Source organism: Phyllopteryx taeniolatus, chromosome 2, assembly GCF_024500385.1.
Source record: "Phyllopteryx taeniolatus isolate TA_2022b chromosome 2, UOR_Ptae_1.2, whole genome shotgun sequence".
Taxonomy (NCBI): Eukaryota; Metazoa; Chordata; class Actinopteri; order Syngnathiformes; family Syngnathidae; genus Phyllopteryx; species Phyllopteryx taeniolatus.
In genome coordinates, this window is record NC_084503.1 from 36932536 (window position 1) to 36960097 (window position 27562).

The 27562-nt window shown below is 40.8% G+C and overlaps 1 protein-coding gene across 1 annotated transcript; it reads left to right on the forward strand.

Annotated features, from left to right (window-relative positions):
• The first annotated feature begins 145 nt into the window (after positions 1-145).
• syt9a (synaptotagmin IXa) lies at positions 146-27511 on the forward strand. The gene is made up of 7 exons (XM_061766048.1): positions 146-296; positions 14948-15446; positions 15702-16257; positions 20398-20518; positions 20616-20787; positions 20943-21072; positions 26507-27511. The coding sequence occupies exons 1-7, from the start codon at positions 149-151 to the stop codon at positions 26573-26575; spliced, it is 1695 nt and encodes a 564-aa protein (XP_061622032.1). The 5' UTR covers positions 146-148; the 3' UTR covers positions 26576-27511.
• Positions 27512-27562: the final 51 nt, after the last annotated feature.

Here is a 27562-nt window from a genome sequence, read left to right on the forward strand (position 1 = left end):
GGGGTTTCGTTTGCCATCCTCCATCGCGTGGGTAGGCGTGCCGGCGGATGAGTGCTCGACTAAGCTGAGTGTGAGGCGAGCGGACCACTGTGGTAGTGCTGCTGGTGCCTGCGAGAGAGCCTCCGTGATTTAAGGATGCTGTTGGGAAATGCCTGGAGACAGAGATGACGAGATTTGTCAAAAGGCACTTGAACTCCTCTCAGATCTTTGTTCCAAAGGGGAAGTGCAGAGCGAAAACTGCCTGGATTTCATATACTATTTCCGTGATCTGGCCAGGCCACGCTACACGGACTCAGGTGAGGAGGGAGCTCCATTAAAATGCCACCAAATGAATTACAAGTCAAACGTGACTTGTCCACATTTTTTACCCTGATTTTGTCATTTCAGTCAACAGTCTTTCCACACATGACCTGAATGAATGGATTATTCGGTTGCAGATTACATATACGGTCATTTCTAAGTATTGCTTTGGATTTTCATTGCACTGTAATGGGATAATCATAATCTTATTAGTCCAACGTATGACTGACAACTGCACACAGAAGCGTTACACTCATTTTAATATTACTGTGCATTATCCTGCCTGCAGGATGCTGCGCTTGCAGTAAAGCCACTCTTATGATAGTCTATTAAAGTTGGATTTAGATTTGTATTGTTTTGTGTGTTCGTTTGTGTGTTTGTGTGTGTGTATTAAAACGGGTTTATTACTGGACCTGAATGAACTTGGTCAAATCTGTTGCAAAGGGGGAAAAGGTGGTGTGTATTGTCTGAAAATTGACTCACACATTCAGTCATTTGTAAAATTGAATGGCACATGTTTATTTTATTTCATCATTGCGAGCAGCTCCCGAGCTAGTATGTGTGTATGCAATGGAGACATATAGAGAGCATTTAGGTAGAGAGCAGTGTAAGTGGACATTTTCAACATCTGTTTACTCATCATTGCTTTGGTTTGAATTATTAGACATATTTATTATTGTTCATGGCGGACGACTGGTTAGAGCGTCTGCCTCAGAGTTCTGAGGACCGGGGTTCAATCCCCAGCCCCGCCTGTGTGGAGTTTGCATGTTCTCCCCGTTCCTGCGGCACTCTGCTTTCCTCCCACATCCCAAAAACATGCATGGTAGGTTAATTGAAGACTCTAAATTACGCGTAGGTATGAATGTGAGTGTGAATGGTTGTTTGTTTCTATGTGCCCTGCGATTGGCTGGCAACCAGTTCAAGGTGTACTCCGCTTCCTGCCCGATGATAGCTGGAATAGGCTCCAGCACTCCCGCGACCCAAGTGAGGATAAGCGGCTCAAAAAATGGATGGATGGATAACTGTTCATCATTCAGTATATGAGCTCATTAGTAAATATTTGCTTTCTTTTTTGGGGGGGAAATCCTCCACTTGCTCACACTCAAAAGGCTGTGAGGTAAAACCGAGAAAGCACCCGTCCACCACAATGACGACATATTAAAATTATAAGGAAGCAATTATAACTAAGAGGAATGGTGGAATATTTGCAAATACACTCTGTGAAGGAAAAGTACATCATGAAATCGTTTAGGGGTGAAATATTACTCCTCTGGTACTAATGATAAAAATTGATTAACTGATAATGAGGAGCCCTGCGATTGGCTGGCGGCCAGTTCAGGGCGTACCCCACCTCTCGCCGGGAGTCAGATGAGATAGGCGACAGCACGCCCGCGACCCTAGTGAGGATAAGCGGTACAGAAAATGGATGGATGGATGATCTTGAGGAATTTGGTAATAATACCTATTTGGCACCCTTTAAACTTGACTTTTTACAGGTTGGGAAAATATGTGTACCTTAACCCTACTAATTGTTTCCTCGTAGTTCAATATTTAGTCCAATGTGGTACATTGGTGTGGACTGTAAGATTGTACCTTGGGGGATCTGTTGTGGATGGAAAATATATTCTTGTCTTTAGTAATCTAAAATATATCAAAAATCAATGTAGTAGGAAGTTGATAGCCACAGACCCCACAAGGCCCCAAAATTATGACGTGTCGTAATTGTGTTTGTTTGTCCATCTGTTAGTTATTTTAGCAGAGTACATCCTGGTTCATATACAAGAAACCAAGGGGTGGGAGGTTCCATTGATGTCACATACTCAAAAGAGTGAAAACACATTTTTGCATTTCACTTCGGTCCAATTGCGCCAACATTTTAATGTACAATACATTTGAAGCTTGTTAAAATGGATTTGTGAAATTACACCCCTGCGTTCTCGCCCACCGAGCAGACTCACAAGGTTAAGTCTTGATGCAAAGAAAAGCAAACAGGTGGACGGTGCTCGATTCATAGACGTACACTGATCATGTCACTTTAGGCATGTGAATAATCTCAACATGAACTACAGCTAAAACACATCAATGTATCACATGACTTTTTATTGAGGGAAACATGGACACAAATCACACAGAAGGAATCATCAGACAACTCAGAAGACCTCAAGAGGGAGGCGTTCGTTCATAGATTACCTTTTCAGCACTAGGTTGCCTCCTACACTGCTGCAACTTTAAAGGTCCCATGCTCTAAAATTGCTTCGCTCTCTTTGTTGTTATACAGTCTCTGAATCCTTCCAGATGCCGATAGATTTTTCGCATGCTGCTCTCTGGCAGGCTGCTTACATGACATCTTCACATGGCAGGTCTCTCCATTTGTCTACTTTCCTCTCCCAAATCTCTCACATACTCTGGTTGGTATTCGCAGGATCTCTGAGTGCAGAGTGGACTCTTTTTCAATTAGTGTGTGCGAAGCCTTCTGACGGTGCCCACATACACACACAGTCTTGTTCTCACTAGTCGCTGTGTTTTAGTAGGTTCCAATGACCTTATACAATGTTATCATGGTGACGCAAATAATGTGATTTTAATTCAATATACTGTATATGCCAATGATTTATCCTAATATTGGATACTGTATCTATCTATTAGGGATAAGTTAGGAAAGGACCTTCATGTATTTTTCCACAAATAAACAAATTCAATTAACATTGTATACAGTACTGTATATTACAATTGAGTCAAACAGGAGTAAAAACATACAAAACGACGACACTAGAAAATGTGCTGAGGAAAGGCAAGACACAGGCTGGAGAGAGGCAGCCTGGGAAAAATTTACCTGAAGGTGTCAAGCTCCTGAAATCAGAATCATCTTTATTTGCCAAATATGTCAAAAACACTCAAGTAATTTGTCTCCGGTCGTTGGAGCCACTCGACGACAACAGCTGACATAAAAACATAGTACGGAGAGTCACTGAGCAATAAAAGGTTACTAGATATGTGGTGGTCAGTGATGGTGTAGTGGTACACTCGCCTGACTTTGGTGCAGGCAGTGTGGGTTCAGTTCCCACTCAGTGACAGTGTGAATGTGAGTGTGAATGGTTGTCCGTGTCTATATGCGCCCTGTGACTGACTGGCGACCAGTTCAGGGTGTGGTCCGCCTTTTGCCCGAAGTCAGCTGGGATAGGCTCCAGCGTCCCGCAACCCTAACCAAGATAAGCGGTGTTGAAAATGGATGGATAGTTTTTTTTGGGACAATTTGGGACCTCTAGCAATTTAGAGCAGTTTGAAATGATTAATAGAACAATAGTTTGGTACAGTGACCATTGTGCAAATGGGGGAGCGGCTTCAAGAAATTGAAGCAGTTTAAAGTGACTAGCAGTGTGATAATCTGGAACAATGTCAATTGTGCTAATGGTGCAGATACTTCTCAAGCACATGTGCGGCCAGTATTGATCAACAACAGATATGCAAATAATGCAGAGTGGCGAGAATACTACAGTGAGTGCACGAATATACAGTATATATATATGGATAAAATTTCTGTTGAAATGCTCAAAGCAGGAGGCAATGGACTTAATAAGATCCTTGTAAAACTATTTCCAATGCTGCTTGGACTTGCAAGAAGTACCGACCACGTGGGAAGACGCAGAAATTTTTTTGCTACATAAATTAGGAGATAAAATGGACTGAAGAAATTATCGCCCCATTAGCCTGATCGCAACGATTTATAGTCTTTGCAATTTTTGGACAAACGAATTGGAATCAAACTCAATTAAACACATCCGATAGAACAAGCGGGTCTTCGTAGCGGTTTTAATACTATGGACCACAGACAGACAGTTCAACAAATAATCGAATGACACAACGAGTACGAAATGCCTCTGTGTGTAGCCTTCATCGACTATGAAAAAGTGTTTGACACCACCACCTTGATACTGCAGGGGCTGGTAAATCAAGGGATAGAGCTGACCTATATCTACATTCTACAATCAATATACAACAATTCTTCTGGTTCAATACGAATTGATGATGAAAGAGTGCAAATAAGTCTAGGAAAAGGCGTCAGGCAAGGCGACACAATGTCTCCGAAGCTATTTACAGTTTGCTTTGAAGAAATATTTAAAAAGCTCAATTGTGAAAAAGAAGGACAAAAACTTAACCGCGCTTATTTGAGCCTTCTTTGTTTTGCAGACGACATAATTTTATTGTCCTCCGATGCTGAACAACTACAGTGTCGTATTCATGAGTTAGACTTAGAAAGCCGTCGCTCAGGTCTCAAAATTAACAAAAACAAAACGAAGGTTATGTTCAATCATTACTGTCCACAAAAAGATGTCAGAATGGACGACTAAGTCCTAGATGCCGTCAACAACTATCCATCTATTTGGGCCAACTTGTAACAATGGATGGAAATACAAGCACTGAAGTTGAACGCCGCATAAAGCTTGCCTTGCAGGCTTATGGAAGGCTTAGTGTTATATTCAAGAATAATCTTCCCATTTACTTGAAAAGAAAAGTTTTCGATCAATGTATTTTACCAGTCCTCACTTACGGTAGTGAAACTTGGACTACGAATGCCAAAGTTATACAAAGACTACCTGTAACCCAAAGGACCATGGTACGCCAAATGTTGAAAATAAGCATTCGTGACAAGATGCAGTTAGATAAGACAGCAGACGTGAGTTACCGAGGTCATTCAAAAAATAAAAAGCCCTCAAATGGAAATGGGCGAAGAGCGGACAAAAGGTGAACCACAGAAACTATCAATTGGATGCCACTGGACACAAAGCGACTACGGCGAAGACCTAAAAGTAGATGGATAGATGAAATCATTAAACACACCAGAATACACTGTCAATAAATTGCACACTCGCGTGTTAGTTAGAAACGTGAAAAAGAGGCCTTCATCCTGCAGTGGATAAACAATGGCTGATGATGATGATCCAACCATTTCAGGGTGTAGCCCGCCTCCTGACCGATGATAGCTGGGATAGGCTCCAGCACGCCCGCGACCCTAGTGAGGAGAAGCGGCTCAGACAATGGATGGACGGATGGATTTTAGCAAATTTTTAGGGAATCATATTACTTGCCAAATATGTCAAAAACACATATATATATATATATATATATATATATATATATATATACATCCATCCATCTTCTGAGCCGCTTCTCCTCACTAGGGTCGTGGGCGTGCTGGAGCCTATCCCAGCTATCATTGGGCAGGAGGCGGGCTATACCCTGAAATGGTTGCCAGCCAATCTTCTTCTTCTTCTTCTTTTCCTTTCGGCTTGTCCCGTTAGGGGTCGCCACAGCGTGTCATCCTTTTCCATGTAAGCCTATCTCCTGCATCCTCCTCTCGAACACCAACTGCCATCATGTCTTCCCTCTCTTGCCTGGCAGCTCCATCCTCATCATCCTTCTACCAATATACTCACTATTTCTCCTCTGGACGTGTCCAAACCATTGAAGTCTGCTCTCTCTAACTTTGTCTCCAAAACATCGAACCTTGGCTGTCCCTCTGATGAGCTCATTTCTAATTTTATCCAACCTGGTCACTCTGAGAGCGAACCTCAACATCTTCATTTCCGCCACCTCCAACTCTGCTTCCTGTTGTCTTTTCAGTGCCACTGTCTCTAATCCGTACATCATGGCTGGCCTCACCACTGTTTTATAAACTTTGCCCTTCATCCTAGCAGAAACTCTTCTGTCACATAACACACCTGACACCTTCCTCCACCCGTTCCAACCTGCTTGGACCCGTTTCTTCACTTCCTGACCACACTCACCGTTGCTCTGGACGGTTGACCCCAAGTATTTAAAGTCCTCCACCCTTGCTATCTCTTCTCCCTGTAGCCTCACTCTTCCCCCACCACCCCTCTCATTCATGCACATATATTCTGTTTTACTTCGGCTAATCTTCATTCCTCTTCTTTCCAGTGCATGCCTCCATCTTTTTAACTGTTCCTCCAGCTACTCCCTGCTTTCACTGCAGATCACAATGTCATCTGCAAACATCATGGTCCACGGGGATTCCAGTCTAACCTCATCTGTTAGCCTATCCATCACCAGTGCAAAAAGGAAGGGGCTCAAGGCTGATCCCTGATGCAGTCCCACGTCCACCTTAAATTCGTCTGTCACACCTACAGCACACCTCACTGCTGTTCTGCTGCCCTCGTACATGTCCTGTATTATTCTAACATACTTCTCTGCCACTCCAGACTTCCGCATGCAGTACCACAGTTCCTCTCTGGGTACTCTGTCATAGGCTTTCTATAGATCTAAAAAGACACAATGTAGCTCCTTCTGACCTTCTCTGTACTTTTCCATCAACATCCTCAAGGCGAATAATGCATCTGTGGTACTCTTTCTAGGCATGAAACCATACTGTTGCTCGCAAATACTCACTTCTGTCCTGAGTCTAGCCTCCATTACTCTTTCCCATAACTTCATTGTGTGGCTCATCAACTTTATTCCTCTGTAGTTCCCACAGCTCTGCACATCTTCTTTGTTCTTAAAAATGGGTACCAGTACACTTTTCCTCCATTCCTCAGGCATCTTCTCACGCACTAGAATTCTATTGAACAAGCTGGTCAAAAACTCCACAGCCACCTCTCCTAGATGCTTCCATACCTCCACAGGAATGTCATCAGGATCAACTGCCTTTTCATTTTTCATCCTCTTTAATGCCTTTCTAACTTCCCCCTTACTAATCATTGCGACTTCCTGGTCCACCACACTTGCCTCTTCTACTCTACCTTCTCTCATTTTCCTCATTCATCAACTCCTCGAAGTATTCTTGCCATCTGGCTAGCACACTGCTGGCACCAGTCAACATATTTCCATCTCTATCCTTAATCACCCTAACCTGCTGCACATCCTTCCCATCTCTATCCCACTGTCTGGCCAGCCTGTATAGATCCTTTTCTCCTTCTTTAGTGTCCAACCTGCCATACATGTCATCATATGCCTCTTGTTTGGCCTTTGCCACCTCTACCTTTGCCCTGTGTCGCATCTTAATGTATTCCTTTCGCCTCTCCTCAGTCCTCTCAGTGTCCCACTTCTTCTTAGCTAACCTTTTTCCTTGTATGATTTCCTGTACTGTGAAGTTCCACCACCAAGTCTCCTTCTCTCCTTTCCTGCCAGAAGATACACCAAGTACTCTCCTGCCTGCCTCTCTGATCAACTTGGCTGCAGTGGTCCAGTCTTCTGGAAGCTCCACCGAGAGCCTGTCTTACCTCTTCCCGAAAAGCTGCACAACACTCGTCCTGTCTCAGCTTCCACCACATGGTTCTCTTCTCTGCCTTTGTCTTCCTAATCTTCCTCCCCACCACCAGAGTAATTTTACACACCACCATCCTATTCTGTCTAGCCACACTCTCCCCTACCACTACCTTACAGTCGGTGACCCCCTTCAGATTACATCGTCTGCACAAGATGTAATCCACCCGCGTGCTTCTACCTCCACTCTTGTAGGTCACCCTATGTTCGTGCCTCTTCTGGAAAAAAGTGTTCACTCCAGCCATTTGCATCCTTGTTGCAAAGTCTACCACCATCTGTCCCTCCAAGTTCCTTTCCTGGATGCCGTACTTACCCATCACTTCTTCATCACCCCTATTACCTTCACCAACATGTCCATTACAATCTGCACCAATTACGACTCTCTGTCTGTCTGGGATGCTCAGAACTACTTCGTCTAGCTCCTTCCAGAATTTCTCTTTCACCTCTAGGTCACATCCTACCTGTGGGGCATAGCCACTAATCACATTACACATAACACCCTCAATTTCAAATTTCAGCCTCATCACTCAATCTGATACTCTTTTCACCTCCAAGACATTCTTAGCCAACTCTTCTTTTAAAATAACCCCGACTCCATTTCTCTTCCCATCTACACCATGGTAAAATAATTTAAACCCTGCCCCTAAACTTCTAGCCTTACTGCCTTTCCACCTGGTCTCCTGGACACACAATATATCAACCTTTCTCCTAATCATCATGTCAACCAACTCCTGAGATTTTCCTGTCATAGTCCCAACATTCAAAGTCCCCACATTCAGTTCTAGGCTCTGTGCTTTCCTCTTCTCTTTCTGCCGAATAACCCGTTTTCCACCTCTTCTTCTTCTTTGACTTCGACCCACAGTAGCTGAATTTCCAACGTCGACCCGCAGGTTGACGGCGCCGGTGGCGGACGTTGTTAACCTGGGCCTCGACCGATCCGGTATGGAATTCTTTGGATGAACGCTCATATTTGTTTGGCAAGGTTTTAAGCCGGATGCCCTTCCTGACGCAACCCTCGGCATACAGTTTGCACTGACTTGTGCCCCCCATAGGGCTGCATTGGTTGCCAGCCAATCGCAGGGCACATATAAACAAACAACCATTTGCACTCACATTCACACCGACGGGCAATTTAGAGTTGTCAATTAACCTACCATGCATGTTTTTGGGATGTGGGAGGAAACCGTAGTGCCCAGAGAAAACCCACACAGGCACGGGGAGAACATGCAAACTCCACACAGGCGGGGACGGGGATTGAACCCCGCACCTCAGAACTGTGAGGCTGACGCTCTAACCAGTCGTCCACCGTGCTGCTATATTTTATATGTATATATTTTTTTTTTTTCCTAGTTCATACATTTCCCTTTTCAATTAAAATTGGTATTCAAACAGTGCTCATCATCATGCCCTTCACATTTTAACATCATAAAAAGATGACAGCTAACAATGGATTAACAGTACCTCACAATTGCGAGACTTCAAACATATTGTTCTCAGTGGGCAGCGACCACTGAGCTTTGAATGTCACAGAGTGTTATCAGAAGCTTGAAACAGAGCCACCGAGAGACTGGAAGAGTCACAAAAAGGCAGAGAAGTGGACATCCTTGGAAATAATATTAATTAAAAAAAACTGTCTTGGCTCAAGCGAGAACCAAGGACATTTATATGCAGATTCAGATAAAGTAACAGCCTTTTTTTGCCCAGTCAGCTGAGATAGACTCCAGCTTCACTGTGACCCTAAAAAGGATATGTGGAATATAAAAAAAATTATTAATTTTTTTTTCTGTGAAATGCTTCCCCCATCCATCCTGCTTATCCAATTCAAGGTTACGGGTGAGCTGCAGCCCATCCCAGCTGACTTTAGGCAAGCAGCAAAGTACACACTAGACTGTTCACAAGTCAATTGCCAGGTATATATACTGCTCTCCAAATGTGAGGTCAATTCCTTTATGTTTGCAGTAAATTTGATCAACTGGATCAGTGTCCCAACCTGTATTTAGCCAAGACACATATTTTATATTCCAAAAATGTCACAATACTTCATTGGCATAGACAGATTACCACAGATTTTTATTTTTCATTACTTGTAGTAAATAAGTCATGATTTTTGGACCGTTAAGGTGAAATGCGATAATTTCCCACGGCACACCTGATGGTCTCTCATGGCACACTAATATGCGGCACAGTGGTTGGAAATCACTACTCGATGAAAGCATGAAAATGAGGCAAGAGATCCACATTTCAGCTTTTATTTCCATTTTCTTTACATAGGGATCTGATACACATCCTAGAAGATAGCGTGATTTGTAACAAAATCAAATGTACAGACAGACAATGTGACTTAATATTTCATTGCAAATCTTTTGCTTGCAGTACAGTAACTATCAAGCCTGTGACCTATTGACATCACCAAATGGTTTCCTTCTTCTTTGGTCATGCTTTTACAGGCTTTCACCGCATCCTCTTTCAGTTTCCCTTTTTTTTCTAGGGTGTTCGTCCCTTCAGTCTCTTCTTTAACTGGTAAAATGCATGCACTTTAAGGTTGCAGTCTGGTGACTGCCTTGGCCAGTCAAAAATCTTACACTGCTTGCCCCTTATTTGTTGTTTTGGTACATTATTGTGCTACATGATGATGGATGCTGCCATGTGTTACATCGGTGACGATTAGCAAACCTAAGTCATAGCATGAGCCACACTTACATGGTTGATCTTGTATTTGTTGGTTGGTATCATGAGCAGATAGATCCTTTCTTTCTCCAAACCTTAGCCTTTCCATCACTTAAGGTTTGACCTTTGTCTTGTTGGTATATTAAAAAAAAGAAAATAAAAAAATCTGTTGTCAACCACTGTTGTTTTACTTGGCCAACCCATTTAATGTCTGTTACTTGTTTTATCTCATGCTTCAGGACATCCAAAATGTAGCTGTACTGTCTATGGCCAATGTTTGTGCAATGGATCTGATTGAGTTGTCTTCCTTAGCTTCACAGTTGCTTGTTTTTCACCCATAGAGCGTTCTCTTATTTGCATGTTTGTTACACATCTAGGTATAAATGTATTCTTCACAGGCAAAACCCAAAACTCAAACTGAGGCCAGACATTCAGCGCTATTTTTTATTTTTTTTAATAATCAATTTAATAGCAATAATGGGGAACAAAACACACATATTCAAATACCTTGGCTCACATGAAAAATGGGTGGGCTCAAACTAAATCTGCTATCTTTTAAGATGACATGTTGATCTATTGCGTCATATTAATCTTTTGATTTCAAACCCATGTTTTCAGTCTACAGCAAAAATAAAGCAATTGGTCTCACTGTTTGAATACTTTTGGAGGGGGATGTACAGCTTCCTAATTATCTTCCCGGGTAATGCATAAATATGAGGGACAAAAGTCAGGAAAATGCAGGTGGTGCGTATCTGCGAAGATTCACAATTTGGTATAATTTGTTCTTGACCGACATTTGTATTCATGACAGAAAAATATGTGAAATACTCATGATTATGATAATGGTTATCCATATCAGCTTGACTGGTCAAAAGGCTGCTGCTAATTTGACACAGTGGAACAAACAACGTGGAAAAAGTTAGTAAATGCGTTGTTATCTTATCGGTGATAATGGATTTTACCTCGTTGCTTGCTTTTATTAGCTGAACTTCAGTCATTATGATTAATTGTCCTTTGAGTTGCTTTACGGCACATTGAAAAACCCATAGAAATCTGTTGCAAAACTATAAGTCTATAAAATGTACCGGCTTTATTTCCCAATAGCATGCAGCAGAGTCAAGACATGACCCGAGTTCAAGGCTGCCTCACTGCCCTCCCACAGAACGAGGCGAAAAGAGCCAATAATAGATACTGTCAGAATGATACGGCAGACTGATTTTATTACAGCACTGCACAGGAGCATATGTGTGAGCATGAGCTCAGCTACAAAGGAAATGGTAAGGTCAGTTACCAATTCATCACAATTGCTCAGAATTTCCACGTTGTTTTTCCTAATCATTAGAAATTGGAGCCATCTTCACATATACACAGTCTAGTTCCCCCCCGCTGCTTCTCAACAGTTGTTGCCGGGCAACAGTTGAGTCCTGCACATGCAGATTAAAATTGCAATAAAACAACATGAAAAGCCTTATTTATTTCATACAAAAATAATTAAATAACAGTGCTTGTAAGTCCCAGAGAGGATCTTTGAACAGCCAAATAAAGAATATTAACCAAGAAATGACTACACAGTGGAAAGCTATACCTATTACACATTGTACCATAGATCCAGAGGTATTTTATGATTTTGCCATTATACACCACAACAATGGATTTCAAATAAAATTTATCATCATCCAAAGAATACCACATCACGTCATCACATGTAGTGGAGGTGTTATACTGTATGTGCAATTTTATTGTGACTTATTTGGCTCCAAAATATACAGTATGTGCTAATTTCAAGTCAGTTGGCTTCATTTTTCTCACCAGGGAACATAAAAGATGCAAAGAAATAGCAGGCATCATCCTATGGCGACTACATAATTATCCATCCATCCATTTTCTGAGCCGCTTCTCCTCACAAGGGTCGCGGGCGTGCTAGAGCCTATCCCAGCTGTCATCGGGCAGGAGGCGGGATACACCCTGAACTGGTTGCCAGCCAATCGCAGGTCACATCAAAACAGACAACCATTCGCTCTCACAGTCATGCCTACGGGCAATTTAGAGTCTCCAATTAATGCATGTTTTTGGGATGTGGGAGGAAACTGGAGTGCCCGGAAAAACCCACGCAGGCACGGGGAGAACATGCAAACTCCACACAGGCAGGGCCGGGGATTGAACCCGGGTCCTCAGACATGTGAGGCTGACGCTCTAACCAGTCGTCCACCGTGCCGCCTACATAATTATATATGTTTTAATAAAGACAGATACTAATTCCAAGTTTTCATGGAAATATGCACACAAAGTGGTTTTATGTACATGAACATGCTTTACCACTTGTGATGCACCATATAAAGATATCCATTTTGAATTTACAATTGCACTTTTATGTAGAAAAAATACAGAGGCTGAAATAATTATTTAACACGTCACCATTTTTCTCACTAAATATACTTCCAAAGGTGCTATTGACCTAAAAATTCCACCAGATGTTGGGAACAGCCCAAGTAATCAATACAGACGAAGAAAGTAGAACAAATAAGCTCAGAAATTAAGTTGGGTGTAAAAATGTGAACTGACGCATGAAGAAAGGGAGGTGCAAAAAGGAAAGCCAAGACAACAGCTAACATTTATCAATAATCAAACAGCAATCCAGCCCCTTGTCAGTGCAAATGAATATTAGCTGGTTCAGCCCTAATTGATGGTCGACAAAAAAGTCTCATTGCCAAGGGGTGAGTCAAAACACATCTCATGATGGGTAAGAGTAGAGAACTGTCTCAAGATCATCGCAAAATAATTGCTGCAAAACATAACAATGGCATTGGTAACAGGCGCATATCTAAGCTTCTGAACGTTCCAGTGAGCACGGTTCAGCCATAATACATAAGTGGAAAGCCAATCATATCACCATAAATGTGCCTTGATCAGGTGCTCCTCGCAATATTTCTGACAGAGGAGTGCAAAGAATAATCAGAAGAGTTGTCCGAGAGCTAAGGACCACCTCTGGAGAACTTCAAAAAGACCTGTAATTAGCAGGTACTGGTGATCTGGAATTAGCAGGTACTGTTGTCACAACAACAGTTTTGACAACAACAGTGAAATACTTGGAGAATATAGTCTGGTGGGATGAGAGCAAAATTGAACTGTTTGGATGCCATAATGCACACTACATTTGGAGGAGAACTGGCACAGCACATCACCCTAAAAACACCATACTAACAGTGAAGTTCGGAGGTGGGAACATGATGGTGTGAGGCTGCTTTTCAACAAATGGTACTGGTAAACTTCACATTATTGAAGGAAGGATGAATGGGCAAATGTACCGAGACATTCTTGACAAAAATCTGCTGCCATCTACGAGGATGATGAAAATGAAACGGGTGGACATTTCAGTAGGATAATGATCCAAAACATACTGCCAAGGAAACTGAATTGGTTTCAAAGAAAACAAATATAAAGCTACTAGAATGGCCCAGCCAATCACCTGACTTGAATCCACTCGGAAATCTATGAAAAGAACTGAAACTCAAGGTCCATAAAAGGAGCCCATGGAACCTTCAAGATTTGAAGATTGCTTGTGTGGAGGAATGGACCAAAATCACACCAGAGCAATGCATGCGACTAGTTTCTCCATATGGGAGGCGTCTTGAAGCTGCCATTGCAAACAAAGGCTAAATACCAGCTGCGTGTTCAACACTTTTTCCCTGTGTCATTTCACATTATTACACACGACTTCCTTTTTGAGCTTATTTGTTTTACTTTTTTTGTATGAATGGATTACTTGGGTTGCTCTCAACATCTGGTGAAAGTTTCATGTCAATAGCACCTTGGCAAATATATTTAAAGAGAAAAATTGTGACGTGTTAAATACTTATTTCAGCCGCTGTGTGTATATATATATATATATATATATATATATATATATATATATATATATATATATATATATATATATATATATATATATATATACTTTATGTATTCGACTGCTTACTGTTATGGTTCAACAGTTTCATATGATATAGTTCTTTGTAAAATATCCTAGGACAAAGGATTCAGAAAACCTTTCATGACTATTGGCTGACGTCGCTCGATGGTCACCAGTACACCCAAGTGTAAATAATCCCACCATTACACAATGTTATGCTGTTCAAAATAAATTTAGTTGAAACGCTCTTTGAGAACCATAACTGGGAAATGTCTTGCAAACTGTAGGTAAATGTTAGTGAATCTCAACATAAATTATTTTTTGTTATTGCTGCTAGTTCTGTTTAGGTATAAACTTTTAGTTTATTATTATTTTTTTTTTTATTTAAACAATGATGTGAAAACATGTCCTTTGTTGTTTGGCAAAGCATTAAGAATTGCAGAACATATTAACTTCAATTTGCAGACATTTTACACTTCAGGGGATAATTAAGTGACTCGCTTATCCTTAATCTTATTGAGGTATTACTGTAATTTCACTTGTAGACTCATTATAAATTGTTGTGCCTGTAGATGAGCAGCAGCATTTTAGTTTGAAAAGTATTGGTGTGGCACCAACCATGGGTGGACAGAAGTCAGAAACAAATAGTAAGGACACTGCCCCAAAAGATCACTACTTGGCCTGGCTGGACACTGCCCTCCTACCACTAATGCAGAGTTATCACTGTACAACATAAAAACAGAAACGGCTGCCTTTTGTTCAGTTCCTGTCACTCTTGTTTGCCTTCTACAGATGTGTCAGTGAGTCTGCTGTCACTGGTCGTGACGGCCTGTGGCTTGGCTCTATTTGGGGTCTCCCTCTTTGTGTCCTGGAAGCTCTGCTGGATCCCATGGAGGGAGCGTGGTCTCTCCCCCACGACCAAGGAGCCCAACGGCGGGCACCTCAACCCGGCCATGAGCCCTTTGCCCTCACAGCCAGTACAGAGGCAGCCAGTTTACACGGCCGTGGACCCCCCGGCTCACACCCGCCTTGAGTCGTCCCACTGCACAATAGCCAAGGAGCCAACTCCTATGGCATCAGTTGCATCGGTGGAGGCTCCGGTAACTCCTGTATCACCCCCTCCTGTCGCCCTGGCGCCACCGGAGGCAGCCATGAAAATCAGTCACACGTCCCCAGACATTCCACTCGACGCCCAGGAAAAAAGTCGGGAAAACGGGGTTCATACAAACCCTCGGATTCAGAGACAGACTACGGAACCCTCACCCTCCGGGCACCCCATGTCAGAAATTGGGTAAGTTAATTTTTTTTTAAACATAACAATACTTGTGTCACTAGTTTTCAATAAGTTATGTTGTATAATACAGATAATAGGATACATGAAAAGTTCTATGAAATTTGTTTAACAAAATTCAGGCATATGTACAGTAGGAGGTGCACAGGGTATTTATGAGGGTGTGCAATTCGGTGAGGATCTAAATTAGGAATCTTCAGTCTCGGGAGAAGACTCCTGCAGTTTGCCTTTACTGTCGATATTCTTTGTCCACAGACAGGGCTCGATACGCCGGCATATGAACCTGTCAAATCCCGACTTCAACGTGGCTCAGTTCCAAAGGCAGGACTCACTCACTGGAATGGGACTGGGCCTCGGACGCCTCAAACCTGAGCTCTACAAACAACGTTCACTGGAAGGGGATGACGGAAGTTACAGAGGTGGAGGATGTGGGTGCCTCCACTTCATCCTCAAGTTTGACTGTGACCTGGAGCAGTTGATTGTTAAGATCCACAGAGCAGAGGACCTCCCAGCCAAGGATTTCTCTGGGACCTCTGACCCTTACGTTAAGATCTACCTGCTGCCTGATCGAATGACCAAGCATCAGACCAAGGTGCACCGTAAGACGTTAAACCCTGTGTTTGATGAGGTTTTCCTGTTTCCTGTGGCCTACTCAGAGCTTCCCACACGTAAACTGCACTTCAGCGTCTATGACTTTGACCGATTTTCACGTCATGACATTATCGGCCAAGTGGTTGTGGACAACTTCCTGGATCTGGCAGATTTCCCCCGGGAGACAAAACTCTGCCGGGAAATCAAATATGTGTCTACGGTGAGTAATTAAACCTTTTCAAAATGAGACAATCCTTTAATTGAGAGCTAAAAATTCGAATTCATGATCTTTACGGCCACAAAATATATCTTTTAGGTACAGTGCCATCTCCTGAGACTCCTCAGGAAAATCTTCAATAAATGCAGCTATGAAAAATAACCTCAGATGACAAATTGGGGACGGGGAAAGATAATTAAACTACCCAAAAAAAAAAGCCAGGTTTTAGTTGATTACCACAGATAAGCAGTCTGTAGTACACAATCAATGAGGAACAGATGAATCAAGTTTTGTAGCTCTTAGCTGCACTTAAATAAAAGCTAGAAATTTGGAGGTGATTTAAGATAGAGGAAGTACCAATTTAGCTTGTATTGTTACCGTTTGCAATTGCATTTGACTAACCTGGGGCGGTACGGTGGCCGACTGGTTAGCACAGTTCTGAGGACCGAGGTTCAACTCCCGGCCTCGCCTGTCTGGCGCTTGCATTTTCTCGCCGTGCCTGCTCGGGTTTTCTCCGGGTACTCCGGTTTCCTCCCACATCCCAAAAACATGCGTGGTAGGTTGATTGAAGACTCTAAATTTTAAAATCGGTGTGAATGTGAGTGTGAATGGTTGTTTGTTTATGTGCCCTGTGATTGGCTGGCGGCCAGTTCAGGGTGTACCCCGCCTCTTGCCCGAAAATAGCTGGGATAGGCTCCAGCACGCCCACGAGCCTAGTGAGGATAAGCGGTACAGAAAATGGATGGGATGGATGGATGGATAACCTGGAGTTGTTTATTATTTTTTTTTTTTTTTAAAGAAATTTTTAATTTAGCGTCATTATGAGGGATAGCATGTCTGTGTCTTTTGTGTCTGTCATGTTTGCTCCAAGAATTCCCCATCCCCATCTCACTATTGACACTGGCCACTTTAAAAAGCTTGCAATAGACTCCAATGTGTAACAATGCATGCAATATTTTATTTTATTTTTATTGACACTCTGGGAGGTATTTATTCAACAGTGTTATTATTTGCACTGGTACAGATTTGCACTGTAATATACAAAAAGCTTTTTCTACTATTTTGGGCATCTCAATTACGTACATGAGTGGGTCAAAATATTATCTGATGCTGTGCAGTTCTAAACCACTGCAACTACAGCAACAATAATAAAATATTGTGAAATGAATACCTCTCTGTCGGTGTCAATCAAAATCGAGCATTATTAACTCTGTACAGATACAGCGGTTGTATGTTATTGAATTGTGTGCACTTGGTTAACCTTATGTTGTAGCCAGTTAAAAAGCATTTTTCATACTTGTGGCCAATTTCTAGCAATATTATTGGTAAGGCAGAACAGGGACATCGCTAGGTTCTGACATTTGGGGTGGCTTAGGCCCCTCTTCAATTTTTTTTGTCGGGGGCGGGTCAGGTGATGTGGGAGATCAAATTCTTTTTTTTTACCCCCAAAACCAATCGACGAGGGGGGAGGGGTGGTGGTGGGTGTGAGGATGAAACATTTTCAAATGTGAAAAGGGGTATTGTATTGCCGGTGTGCTTGCTCATATACATTTTGGGGAAACCACAATTTATTTTAGGGGGGCTAAGAAAACAAAACTTTGGCAAAAACACATACTGAGGAGTTTTAGGGGGGGGGCTTCAGCCCCTCTAAAATAGGCATAGCAACGCCACTGAGGCAGGCTGTTATCCACATTACAAAGCCTTAGAAACACTGACAAATCAATATTTGATAATCTATTTATGCATTCAAACCTCAACCACCGTATAAATTGGATTCTTTAAACAACTGAATCAAATTAAATAACCGAAGAACAAGACAACCTGTACAAAGAGCAGCAGAAGAAATTGGTGAAAAAATCATTAAGAGCTACTTAAACGCGTCTTCTCGTGCTTTGTCTCACTGGAAGAAAAAAGAACAAAAGCTGCCTTGGGTAATTGCACAAATCTCATTTATTGAAATTACAACCTTTAGCAATGGCAATCACCCTATACAGTGACATTGAATTTAATGACTCAAAAAGACTTTGAATACATTTTGTATTCACAGAGGGAACCGTTCCTAGTTCGGAAGGGCCAGCCAAATATTTTTGCTTGCTTAATTGGGCCAGAACAATAACAGTTGCACAATGATCCTCGTAAAAAAATGTTTGTTCCCCCCCCTCAACGCCATTGTTTTCTGCAGTTCCAAATGTAATCATGAGATGATGGCACACAATCATCATGATACATCAATTATGTAAATTGGTCATTTTTGTTCATGATCATTCTCTACATAATGGTGAACAGTCCAAAACCGAGCGTGTACACAGCGCAATTTTATTTAAGCATTTGCTAACAGTTTAGGCTGTTGATGCTGATATCAAGTTTTGTGAGTAAAGCAGTTGATTTCCTTCTACATTCATCTGAACACCACTAGTACAGCTAGCCTCTAAAAATATTATTTTTTTATTAGTGATTTTATTGATTTTGTCAATATTGTTTTGTATACAAAGTCCCAATTGATTAATGCTTTTGGGTGCTGCCATTTCTCATTGATTGATTGTAGTCAGTAGTCAGATGTGGAATGTGACTGGTAATCTGGTGCTCTCCAATCATATGTTGATCTGTTTTCTTTTACCTTTCTGTGAGCTAGCTGCAGCACACACAAACACGCACAGCGCGCAGACTGTTGCATACTGTGCACAGTTTGCTTTGTTGCAAAAGCCAACAGTCTCTGTAAATACAGTACCAACCATGGCAATATGTTGCAGCCATCAGCAGTTTTAGCCAATTTATTTGAAAGGAGAGAAATTAGACAATAATTGCATCAGTATTTCCTGTGAGGCACACCATATTATTGTTTCTTTGCCAGGTTTTACAATCTGTTATTGCAACATGAATGGAGAATACATACACTCAAGTACCATTTTATTCATATGAAAAGATGCATTTATTGTCACTGTATTGATTACACAATGACATTTGAGGTACTCATCTCAATAAAACAAAGTTTGAAATAATCAAACACAAAAGAATATTCTGTGACAAAAATACAAAGAAAATGAAATGCTTTGTTTTGCACAGATCATGACCTATGAAATAATTTCATTAATACTTCAAAACAACTTATTAAAGAATTTTGCTACTTTTCTGGTGATGCCTGTTATTTTTAGCCATCCATTCAACAAAGAAATACACAATCATTTTAACTCAAAATCTGGCCAGGTTATGTATAATTTTGGACTTATCTCTACTATTTTCATTCATTCCAGAATCAAGGGAGCTTGTTGCAAAATGTAGACTTAAAAGCAAGCCTCGCAATCAGTTAAGAGAGATCAAGATAATGATGAAAGGGAGACAACCAAATACAATGAAAGATGTCATATAGATATAGATTTGCTATACACAATACAATGATTAAACTTGAAAAACAACCACTCAAAAAGGTAAGTACTGCAATAATTTTGTGGGTTTATTGAACAAAGGGTTATAAATAATGAAGGGTTATTAAATCCGTAACATTCACTGCTCTCGCAGCAGTCATCTGCACTTGCAGTATTCTTCTCTTCCTACTTCTATTTGCATCTTTACCAAGAGGATGCCCTTAATTTTCTTGACTCCTTTATTTAAGCAGGAAGGGTGGCCATGTGAGTAACCACAGTTATGCTTTGGTTAAGACTCAAACAGCTGACCATGCTTTACTAAGCTGGCATACTCAATTGCCAAGTGTGTGTTTCAGTATAGCTCCTTGAAATGCCCACTTGCACAGCAGGCAAAGAGACGATTCTTTTTAATGACTCGCCTGAAATTCCACTTCCTAAATGTTCTGTCTCGTCACATATAACAGCAATGATTATGTGAAACAGCTCAAACCAAACCAGACAAGAGTTCTTCACCAGACATATGTGTGTGCTGCTTCTTACCTCTTCTCTGGAGTTATTTTAAGAGCAAGTGATAAGTGTGCTTCTGCCTTTCTCCATTCGAACATACTGTAAGTCTCCATCTGTGGAGAAACAAGAGCATGCCTTAATTGAAACACATTTTTTAGCCATCGCCTTGCACGCTTAGTCCATGCCATAAAATCAGCAGTGAAAAAGTCATGTCCATTTGCCTGTATTTAATATGAATGCTATGAGTGATGAAATGTGATTTGTTATCTTTTAGGATAATGTGGACCTGGGTGATCTAATGTTTTCTCTGTGTTACTTACCAACTGCCGGGAGGCTGACCATAACAATGATAAAGGCTCGCAATCTGAAAGCCATGGACATCACAGGTGCATCTGGTAATTAAAAGTCCAATTCTCTTTAGGAGTCACGAGCCTTGATCAGTGTCTTGAATCTGTTTCATTAATAGCCTGTTTTTCCCCCCCAACCCTCCAGATCCATATGTGAAGGTTTCGCTCATGTGTGACGGTCGCAGACTGAAGAAGCGGAAGACCTCCACAAAGAGGAACACTTTGAATCCCGTCTATAACGAGGCCATTGTTTTCGATGTTCCCCCTGAGAACATAGAGCAAATCAGCCTTTTGATTGCAGTGATGGATTATGACCGGTTAGAAACCTTCTGCAACAATTCTCATTCTGGTTTCCAGTTTCAAACAAACTTTGGCATTCAAGCAACATGTTGACCATCTTTTCTTGTAAGTCACTTTCAACATTGGCAGTGTAGTTGGTGACCATGTCTTCTCTTTCCTCCTGTGTGCACAGAGTCGGTCATAATGAAGTCATCGGTGTGTGCCGGGTTGGCAATGATGCAGACAACCTTGGTCGGGACCACTGGAGTGAAATGCTCACGTACCCCCGAAAACCTGTCGCGCACTGGCATCCTCTTGTGGAGGTGATTACTTTAAAAAGATGTGTATGTTCTATGCATGTGTTAGGACTGACATTTTTAATAATCTACTATTTGTCGAAGGCGGCACGGTGTCCAACTGGTTAGAGCGTCAGCCTCACAGTTCTGTGGACCCGGGTTCAATCCCCGGCCCCGCCTGTGTGGAGTTTGCATGTTCTCCCCATGCCTGCGTGGGTTTTCTCCGGGCACTCCGGTTTCCTCCCACATCCCAAAAACATGCATTAATTGGTGACTCTAAATTGCCCGTAGGTGTGACCGTGAGTGTGAATGGTTGTTTGTTTGTATGTGCCCTGCGATTGGCTGGCAACCAGTTCAGGGTGTACCCCGCCTCCTGCCCGATGACAGCTGAGATAGGCTCCAGCACGCCCGCGACCCTAGTGAGGAGAAGCGGCTCAGAAAATGGATGGATGGATGGATACTATTTGTCGAATACTTCAAAATGCTACAGTGGAACCTCATAATACAAATGACCTAAAGGTTGTGCAACCTGACCAAAATGTTTGGCAGTAATCAGCCTCAAAACGTAAAGAAACTTGGGATGTCGACCCATTGTCATGGAGGACATAATTCACAAGCGCACTTCTCTATAGGGCTAAGACTGTCAAGGCAGAATATGTTAGTGCACAGAGTCAGAATCCATCCATCCAGTAGGACAATGACCCAAAACACTAGCTAAAGCAAAGCAAGCAAAGCAAATTTATTTATATAGCGCATTTCATACACAAGGTAACTCAATGTGCTTTACATGATTAAAAGCATTTAAAACCTGGAATTAAAAACATTCACACTTGGGGCTGATGTCACTTCTGTTGGCAACTTATTCCATTTGTGTGCAGCAAAACAGTTAAATGCTGCTTCACCATGTGTCCTTTGGACTCTGTGTACCACTATTTGACCAGAGTCTGTAGATCTCCATTCGCATTTATTTCATGTATTCAGGACCTAAACCATTTAGTGATTTATAGTCCAGTAGCACAACTTTAAAATCGATGCTCAAGCTGACTGGGAGCCAGTGTAGAGACTTTAGAATTGGAGTAATATATTCTGACATCTTTGTTCTGGTCAGAACCCGAGTTGCAAAATTCTGAATGAGCTACAGCTGTTTAATTCTTTTTTGGGGGAGTCCAGTCAGAAGACCATTACAATAGTCAAGCCTACTTAAAATAAAAGTATGGATGAGCTTCTCCTGGTCTGCTTGACACATGCAAGCTTTCACCCTGGATATGCTCTTCCGCTGGTAGAAGGCTGTTTGAGTAAGTGATTTAAGTTGACTTTTGAAAGTCAGGTCGGAATCTATCAGTACACCAAGGTTTCGGACTTGGTCTTTGCTTTTTAAAGAGAGTGACTCCAGGTATTTACTAACAACAATCCTATTTTCTTTACTGCCAAAAACAATTATTTCAGTGTTGTTGTGGGTTTTTTGAAGAAAGTTTTGGCTCATCCAGCTATTTATCTGTTTTAGACTGTAGTCATCTGTAGACACTGCTGGATATAACTTTGTGTCATCTGCATAGCTATGATAGTCAACGCTAAAGTTCTGAAGAATTTGGCCCAAGGGGAGCATCTACAGGCTGAACAGGAGGGGTCCAAGAACTGACCCTTGAGGGACCCTACAGGTCATTGCCATTCGATGACTTCCAGTGGTTACGAAATAACTCCTTTCCTCCAGGAGTCACCCGAACCATTTAAGAAAAAAAAGACACTCAAGAATGCCTAACAAAAGACTGGACTATTCTGAAGTGGCCTTCAATTGAGTTCTGATCGAAATCCTATTGAAAATCTATTGAAGGAGCTGAAATGTGCAGTCTGGAGAAGGAACCCTTCAAAACTGAGCTTCCTCAAGAAGTGGGCAAAAATACCTGTTGTCAGATGCAAGTCTCAGTGAGAGTTACCAAAATTGTTTCATTGCCTCAAAAGGTTGTGCAAAAACTATTAAATTAAGGGGACCATCAATTTTGTCCAGTTCACCTTCATTAATTTGTATTTTCCCCAAAAATTGCTAGACCACAAAAATGCCTGACTTCCATTAGTTAATTTTCAGCAATTTTGTAGCTATTATTACTTTTGTCAGTTTTCACAGAAACACTCATAATGGTCCTCCTCAAGGTCCAACAGCTATGCCTAAGTGTGTAATAATGGTCATTTTTGATTGACACTGTCGAAGATGTATTCATCTAACAATTATGTACTGTACTCTATATGGTTGTCATTGTCATTTGGACGTTAATGACAACAACACCATCATCATTGATAATAATCTTAACTGGCTTTTTGACTTGTTACAAGTATAGATTAAAAATACAATGCCAAAGTCAGTTATCTTAATTCTGTATTAAAAGTCTGGGCTTAATAATAAACAACTACATTTGTATTTGTATAGGAAATTGCAGATCAGATGATGAATACAGGACGCAGGATCTTTTCGTCTTTGCAAAGTAACATTTTGGGATCTTATTCCATTGTGTTGGTGCACCTAATGAAGCAGCCATTGAGTTTATATTGGCAATGTGCCGAAAATGTCCAAGTAAAACAAATTGGAGCTCGGGCTCCGTGGACGTCTTTTGGAGTCTAACCTCGGGGAAAGCAGGTTCAAGTGTTTTGGCTCTGGGGAGACAGCTTCAAGTAGAGCGAGAGAAAAAGCTCTCTCTGCGAGGCTTGGCTTTAATTCCAGACCCATGCGTTTGAATTAATTATCTGCAAAATCTAGGAAGTTTTTTGTCAGAAGGAAAAGAGGGCATTAAGAGAACTCATCACCTCATTAACTTTCTTAATGAGAAAGGGTACACTGCTGGTCAGATTCTATTGTCACTGTGAATGCTGGCAAGTGGACCCAAGTGCAGGAAAAAAAAAACAGGCATGCGCTTCATTTCTTAACTAGAACTTTCAACTCTTTGGAAATTGCTCAGAGATACTGTGACTTAGCTGAAAATGCCAAAAACACAATGAACCAATGACTATAATAATGGTTGGTATGTCACATCATATGATTCAAATGGCCAATTCATATACATTATATACTAAGCTTGAATACACTTTCTTATTTTATTCGGAGTTATTCGGATTCTGAGTAAATATTTCCATTAGGAAATAATGGAGGTCTTATAGTATAATGCGTGAAGACTGCTTGACTTTTAGAGGCATATTTTTTCCTGTATATTGTGTTCAAATTTGAAATTGAATGACTTCAGGGGAATTCAATTTCAGAGGTTTCATTGTATTTCTGACTTCCCGGCAGTCTTGAATGGAGCATGAGTAATACGAGGCGATGCCAAGATATCATTGCCACATTATGCCATTATTTGGCATCAATAGTTTGATCCTTCAGAACCAGCAAGTGCCGAGGTTGAGATAAGTAATACCTCGCTCATCTGAAAGGGAGACATATTATTTGATTGCGCTTAAGTCCTTGACAGGAGGCACTATCATCCGGTTCTTTTATTGAACCAGATAAAATAAAATGAGCAGTAAAATCAGAAGCAAAAAAATGTTTCACTAAATGAAGAAGACTGACTAATACGTAACAGCATTAGTTTGAATGCTTGTCTAGTACCAGTCATTCAGTCAAAGAATGGAGTTAGGCCAGCTGGACTTCAAACAAGCAACTAAACAAACAACAACAAAAAACTGTTCAACAAGTAAATGTGCATCTAAATAAATTATAATTAGAAAATAATAATAATAATTAGAATTAGAAAATCATATATTTCTGGAGTTCAATTCAAAAACTCATATCTAGAGTCCATCCACAGAGTAAACTATTTTATTCATTTTATTTGTTCATATTTTGATGGCCGGCACGGTGGACGACTGGTTAGGACATCTGCCTCACAGTTCTGGGGATTAATATGGAAATGAGGTTGGAATTGACATTTTGAAGAGTATTTTCTTGTGTTGAAAGAATTTGTATAATTTAGGAGTTTCACTTTTGGATTAGCAATGCTGAAATACAAAAACCTCTCTTACATTATTCTAATTTATTGAGATGCACCTGTAAACATGGTGAGACAAAAGAACCCAACAGGGAAGGAGATGAATAAAAAGACGATTGTGCTGATGAGGTGAGCTAAGAGAAACTAGCTCTCAACATCGTTAAAATCTTCTCATGTTTTGTCCCGATCAAAGGGCTCCCTGCGTTCTTGGCTTGTGCCAGTTACGTCATTTTAAATCGTTATCAGCGTTCTTATTTAAATAGCACAGTGGGAAACTAACGAGAGGGAGAGGAGAAGACAAAGCTTTGTTATGATTTGGCCGAAGGCGAGACGAGATGGATTTTCTTCCACTGGAAATACAATCAACTTTCTATGGGCGGGTCACATGGCTGTTAATAGAAGAGAAAGATGATGTGCCATTACTGTAACAGTCACACTTTGTTTGAATTGAGCATTTAGTGGGGATAAGCGGTACAGATGGAGTAGGGAAAAGTAAAACATATCTGTAGATTTCAAAGGCCTCCCTCCTTACCCAAGTGGAGGGAGGGCTAGGTTTTGAAGTAATACGGCAAACAACCACCAGGCAGCAGTACTGATCTTTTGACTTCTATTTTGTTGACCTCAGCGGTGGCCTAGCTAAGGGGGGGAATTTTGTGATCTTCAATTATGATGTCATGAAAAGAGCTCCAGTGTGTTAATGAGTCAGCTGTAATTAACATAGTCAAAAATAAAAACAATCATATTCTTGATCAAATTCACACTTTTACATGCATATTACCAAAATGTATCCTCTGTATATAACCTGTCACATTAGTAAAATTGGAAAGTACACACTGAAGCACACTTTCGGGTGCAACACAACAAAACATTCGACCACTTCTGTCATCTTAAAAAAATTGTAGCGTAAATCTTCTAATCCAACTTTTCCACACGATACATTCATGAAGAACCCCTTGTCACCGTATCGTTCGAGTCTTGCCTTTGCTGGTTAGCTCTTTTACTAATGCCAGATGGTAATAAAGCCAAGCCCAAAAATCTCCACAGAACACTAAATGTGACACAATAGTTTTGTTTTTTTCAACTGATCTAACAGCTAAATGGCTGAATGACTCATGAATTTAAACAGGCGCCACAGAAACACAGTTTATATATACAAATATATATGTATATATATATAAATTACAGCTCATATAACATAGAAATATACAAAATACCACTATTAATTAATGAATTCATTTTTATGAACAGACTTTTCATTTACATGTATACTTGCAATTAGTTTTGGCCACAAAATCATTTCATTAAAACACTGTAATGCCTTTCTCTTGCTCTCTAATTCTCGATGCATGTAGTCTACCGTCCAACTGTTTATGATTTTGTATATGTGAATGTGGCATACTGGACGTGTTGTTCAACAATACAATATAAGTGCCTGTGAATACCACAACTTTTTAGATTATTGATGTTTTCATACTGTGATTTTTTTGCAGTACCAGGGGACCACAGGTAGTAGCCAGGGAGGATCGTGTAACTCTCTGAAGGCACCTCCCTCTCCATAACCCAGAATAACATTTTATGTAACATCTCGACGGGCCCTCGGCTCAGCCTTGTGCTGCTGTGGATTACTGCACACGCACAATGAAGTGAATAGTACAGCCATCCAAGATATTTCAGGATGGAGAGACACAACTGGATCAGTTGCATGTCGAATGATCACATTGATGGAGGTTTTCTTTTCCATGAGTAAAATGACAGGAGTACACAGACATGTGACGTCCGTCTTCTTGGGTTTACACATGATCCACTGTTTTTACATTGTCTTGTTACTTGTCTTTATCTGAGGTGAGTCTGTAATTGCACAACGTACTTTACAACCAGTCAAACTGCCTTTCTCTTTTATTTGGTGGTGATTGGTGCATGAGGTCTTGCTTGTTGTGATATCTCGCCTTTGTTTGTTTGTTTGTTTCCCTCTACTTTGGGTCTATTATGTGTTGTTCTGATTGTTGAAGTGCAGTGACAGTTGATTTCTCCAGAAAGTGTTTGTCAGTGAAGAAAAAGAAAACTATATATTGTCAACAAATAGGATTAAATAAAAAATAGCCATCTTTGATCCAATTTCACCAGCAGAATTGTTCTCTTTTAAAACAAATACATTTGTACTTTTCATTCGTTGACAAGCTAAAACTCATATGTACTTATTTTATCTTTGTAGAAGATCTGAGTATCTTTGAAGAATACAAAAGAGTATTAGGCCCACGCTGAAATAAAAATAAACAATGACACAAGGGAAAAAAAATCAATATATGACAATGAAGTTGTCTGAAAATGTTGTCTCATTACATAATAGTAACAAAAAAAGTAAACTAATAATATTTGTCAGGTCTCTATAGCGATTGTCTGTCGCTGCTGGTTTCAGACTGTTATTTTTAGGTTTGTTGGGGAATGAAAAAAACAACAAAAAAAACCTATATATATTTCCCCCTTTAAGCATGGAACAGAGTAGAACTAAAAAATGGTGATTAACAATTACAAAAGGCTTTAAAAAC

Bases quoted from the DNA above. Each gene is read 5' to 3' on its own strand.
- syt9a (XM_061766048.1), top strand. From the start codon at position 149: ATGCCTGGAGACAGAGATGACGAGATTTGTCAAAAGGCACTTGAACTC. The intron at 297-14,947 runs GTGAGGAGGGAG...TGCCTTCTACAG, and splicing joins GCCACGCTACACGGACTCAG to ATGTGTCAGTGAGTCTGCTG. The intron at 20,519-20,615 runs GTAATTAAAAGT...CCAACCCTCCAG, and splicing joins GGACATCACAGGTGCATCTG to ATCCATATGTGAAGGTTTCG.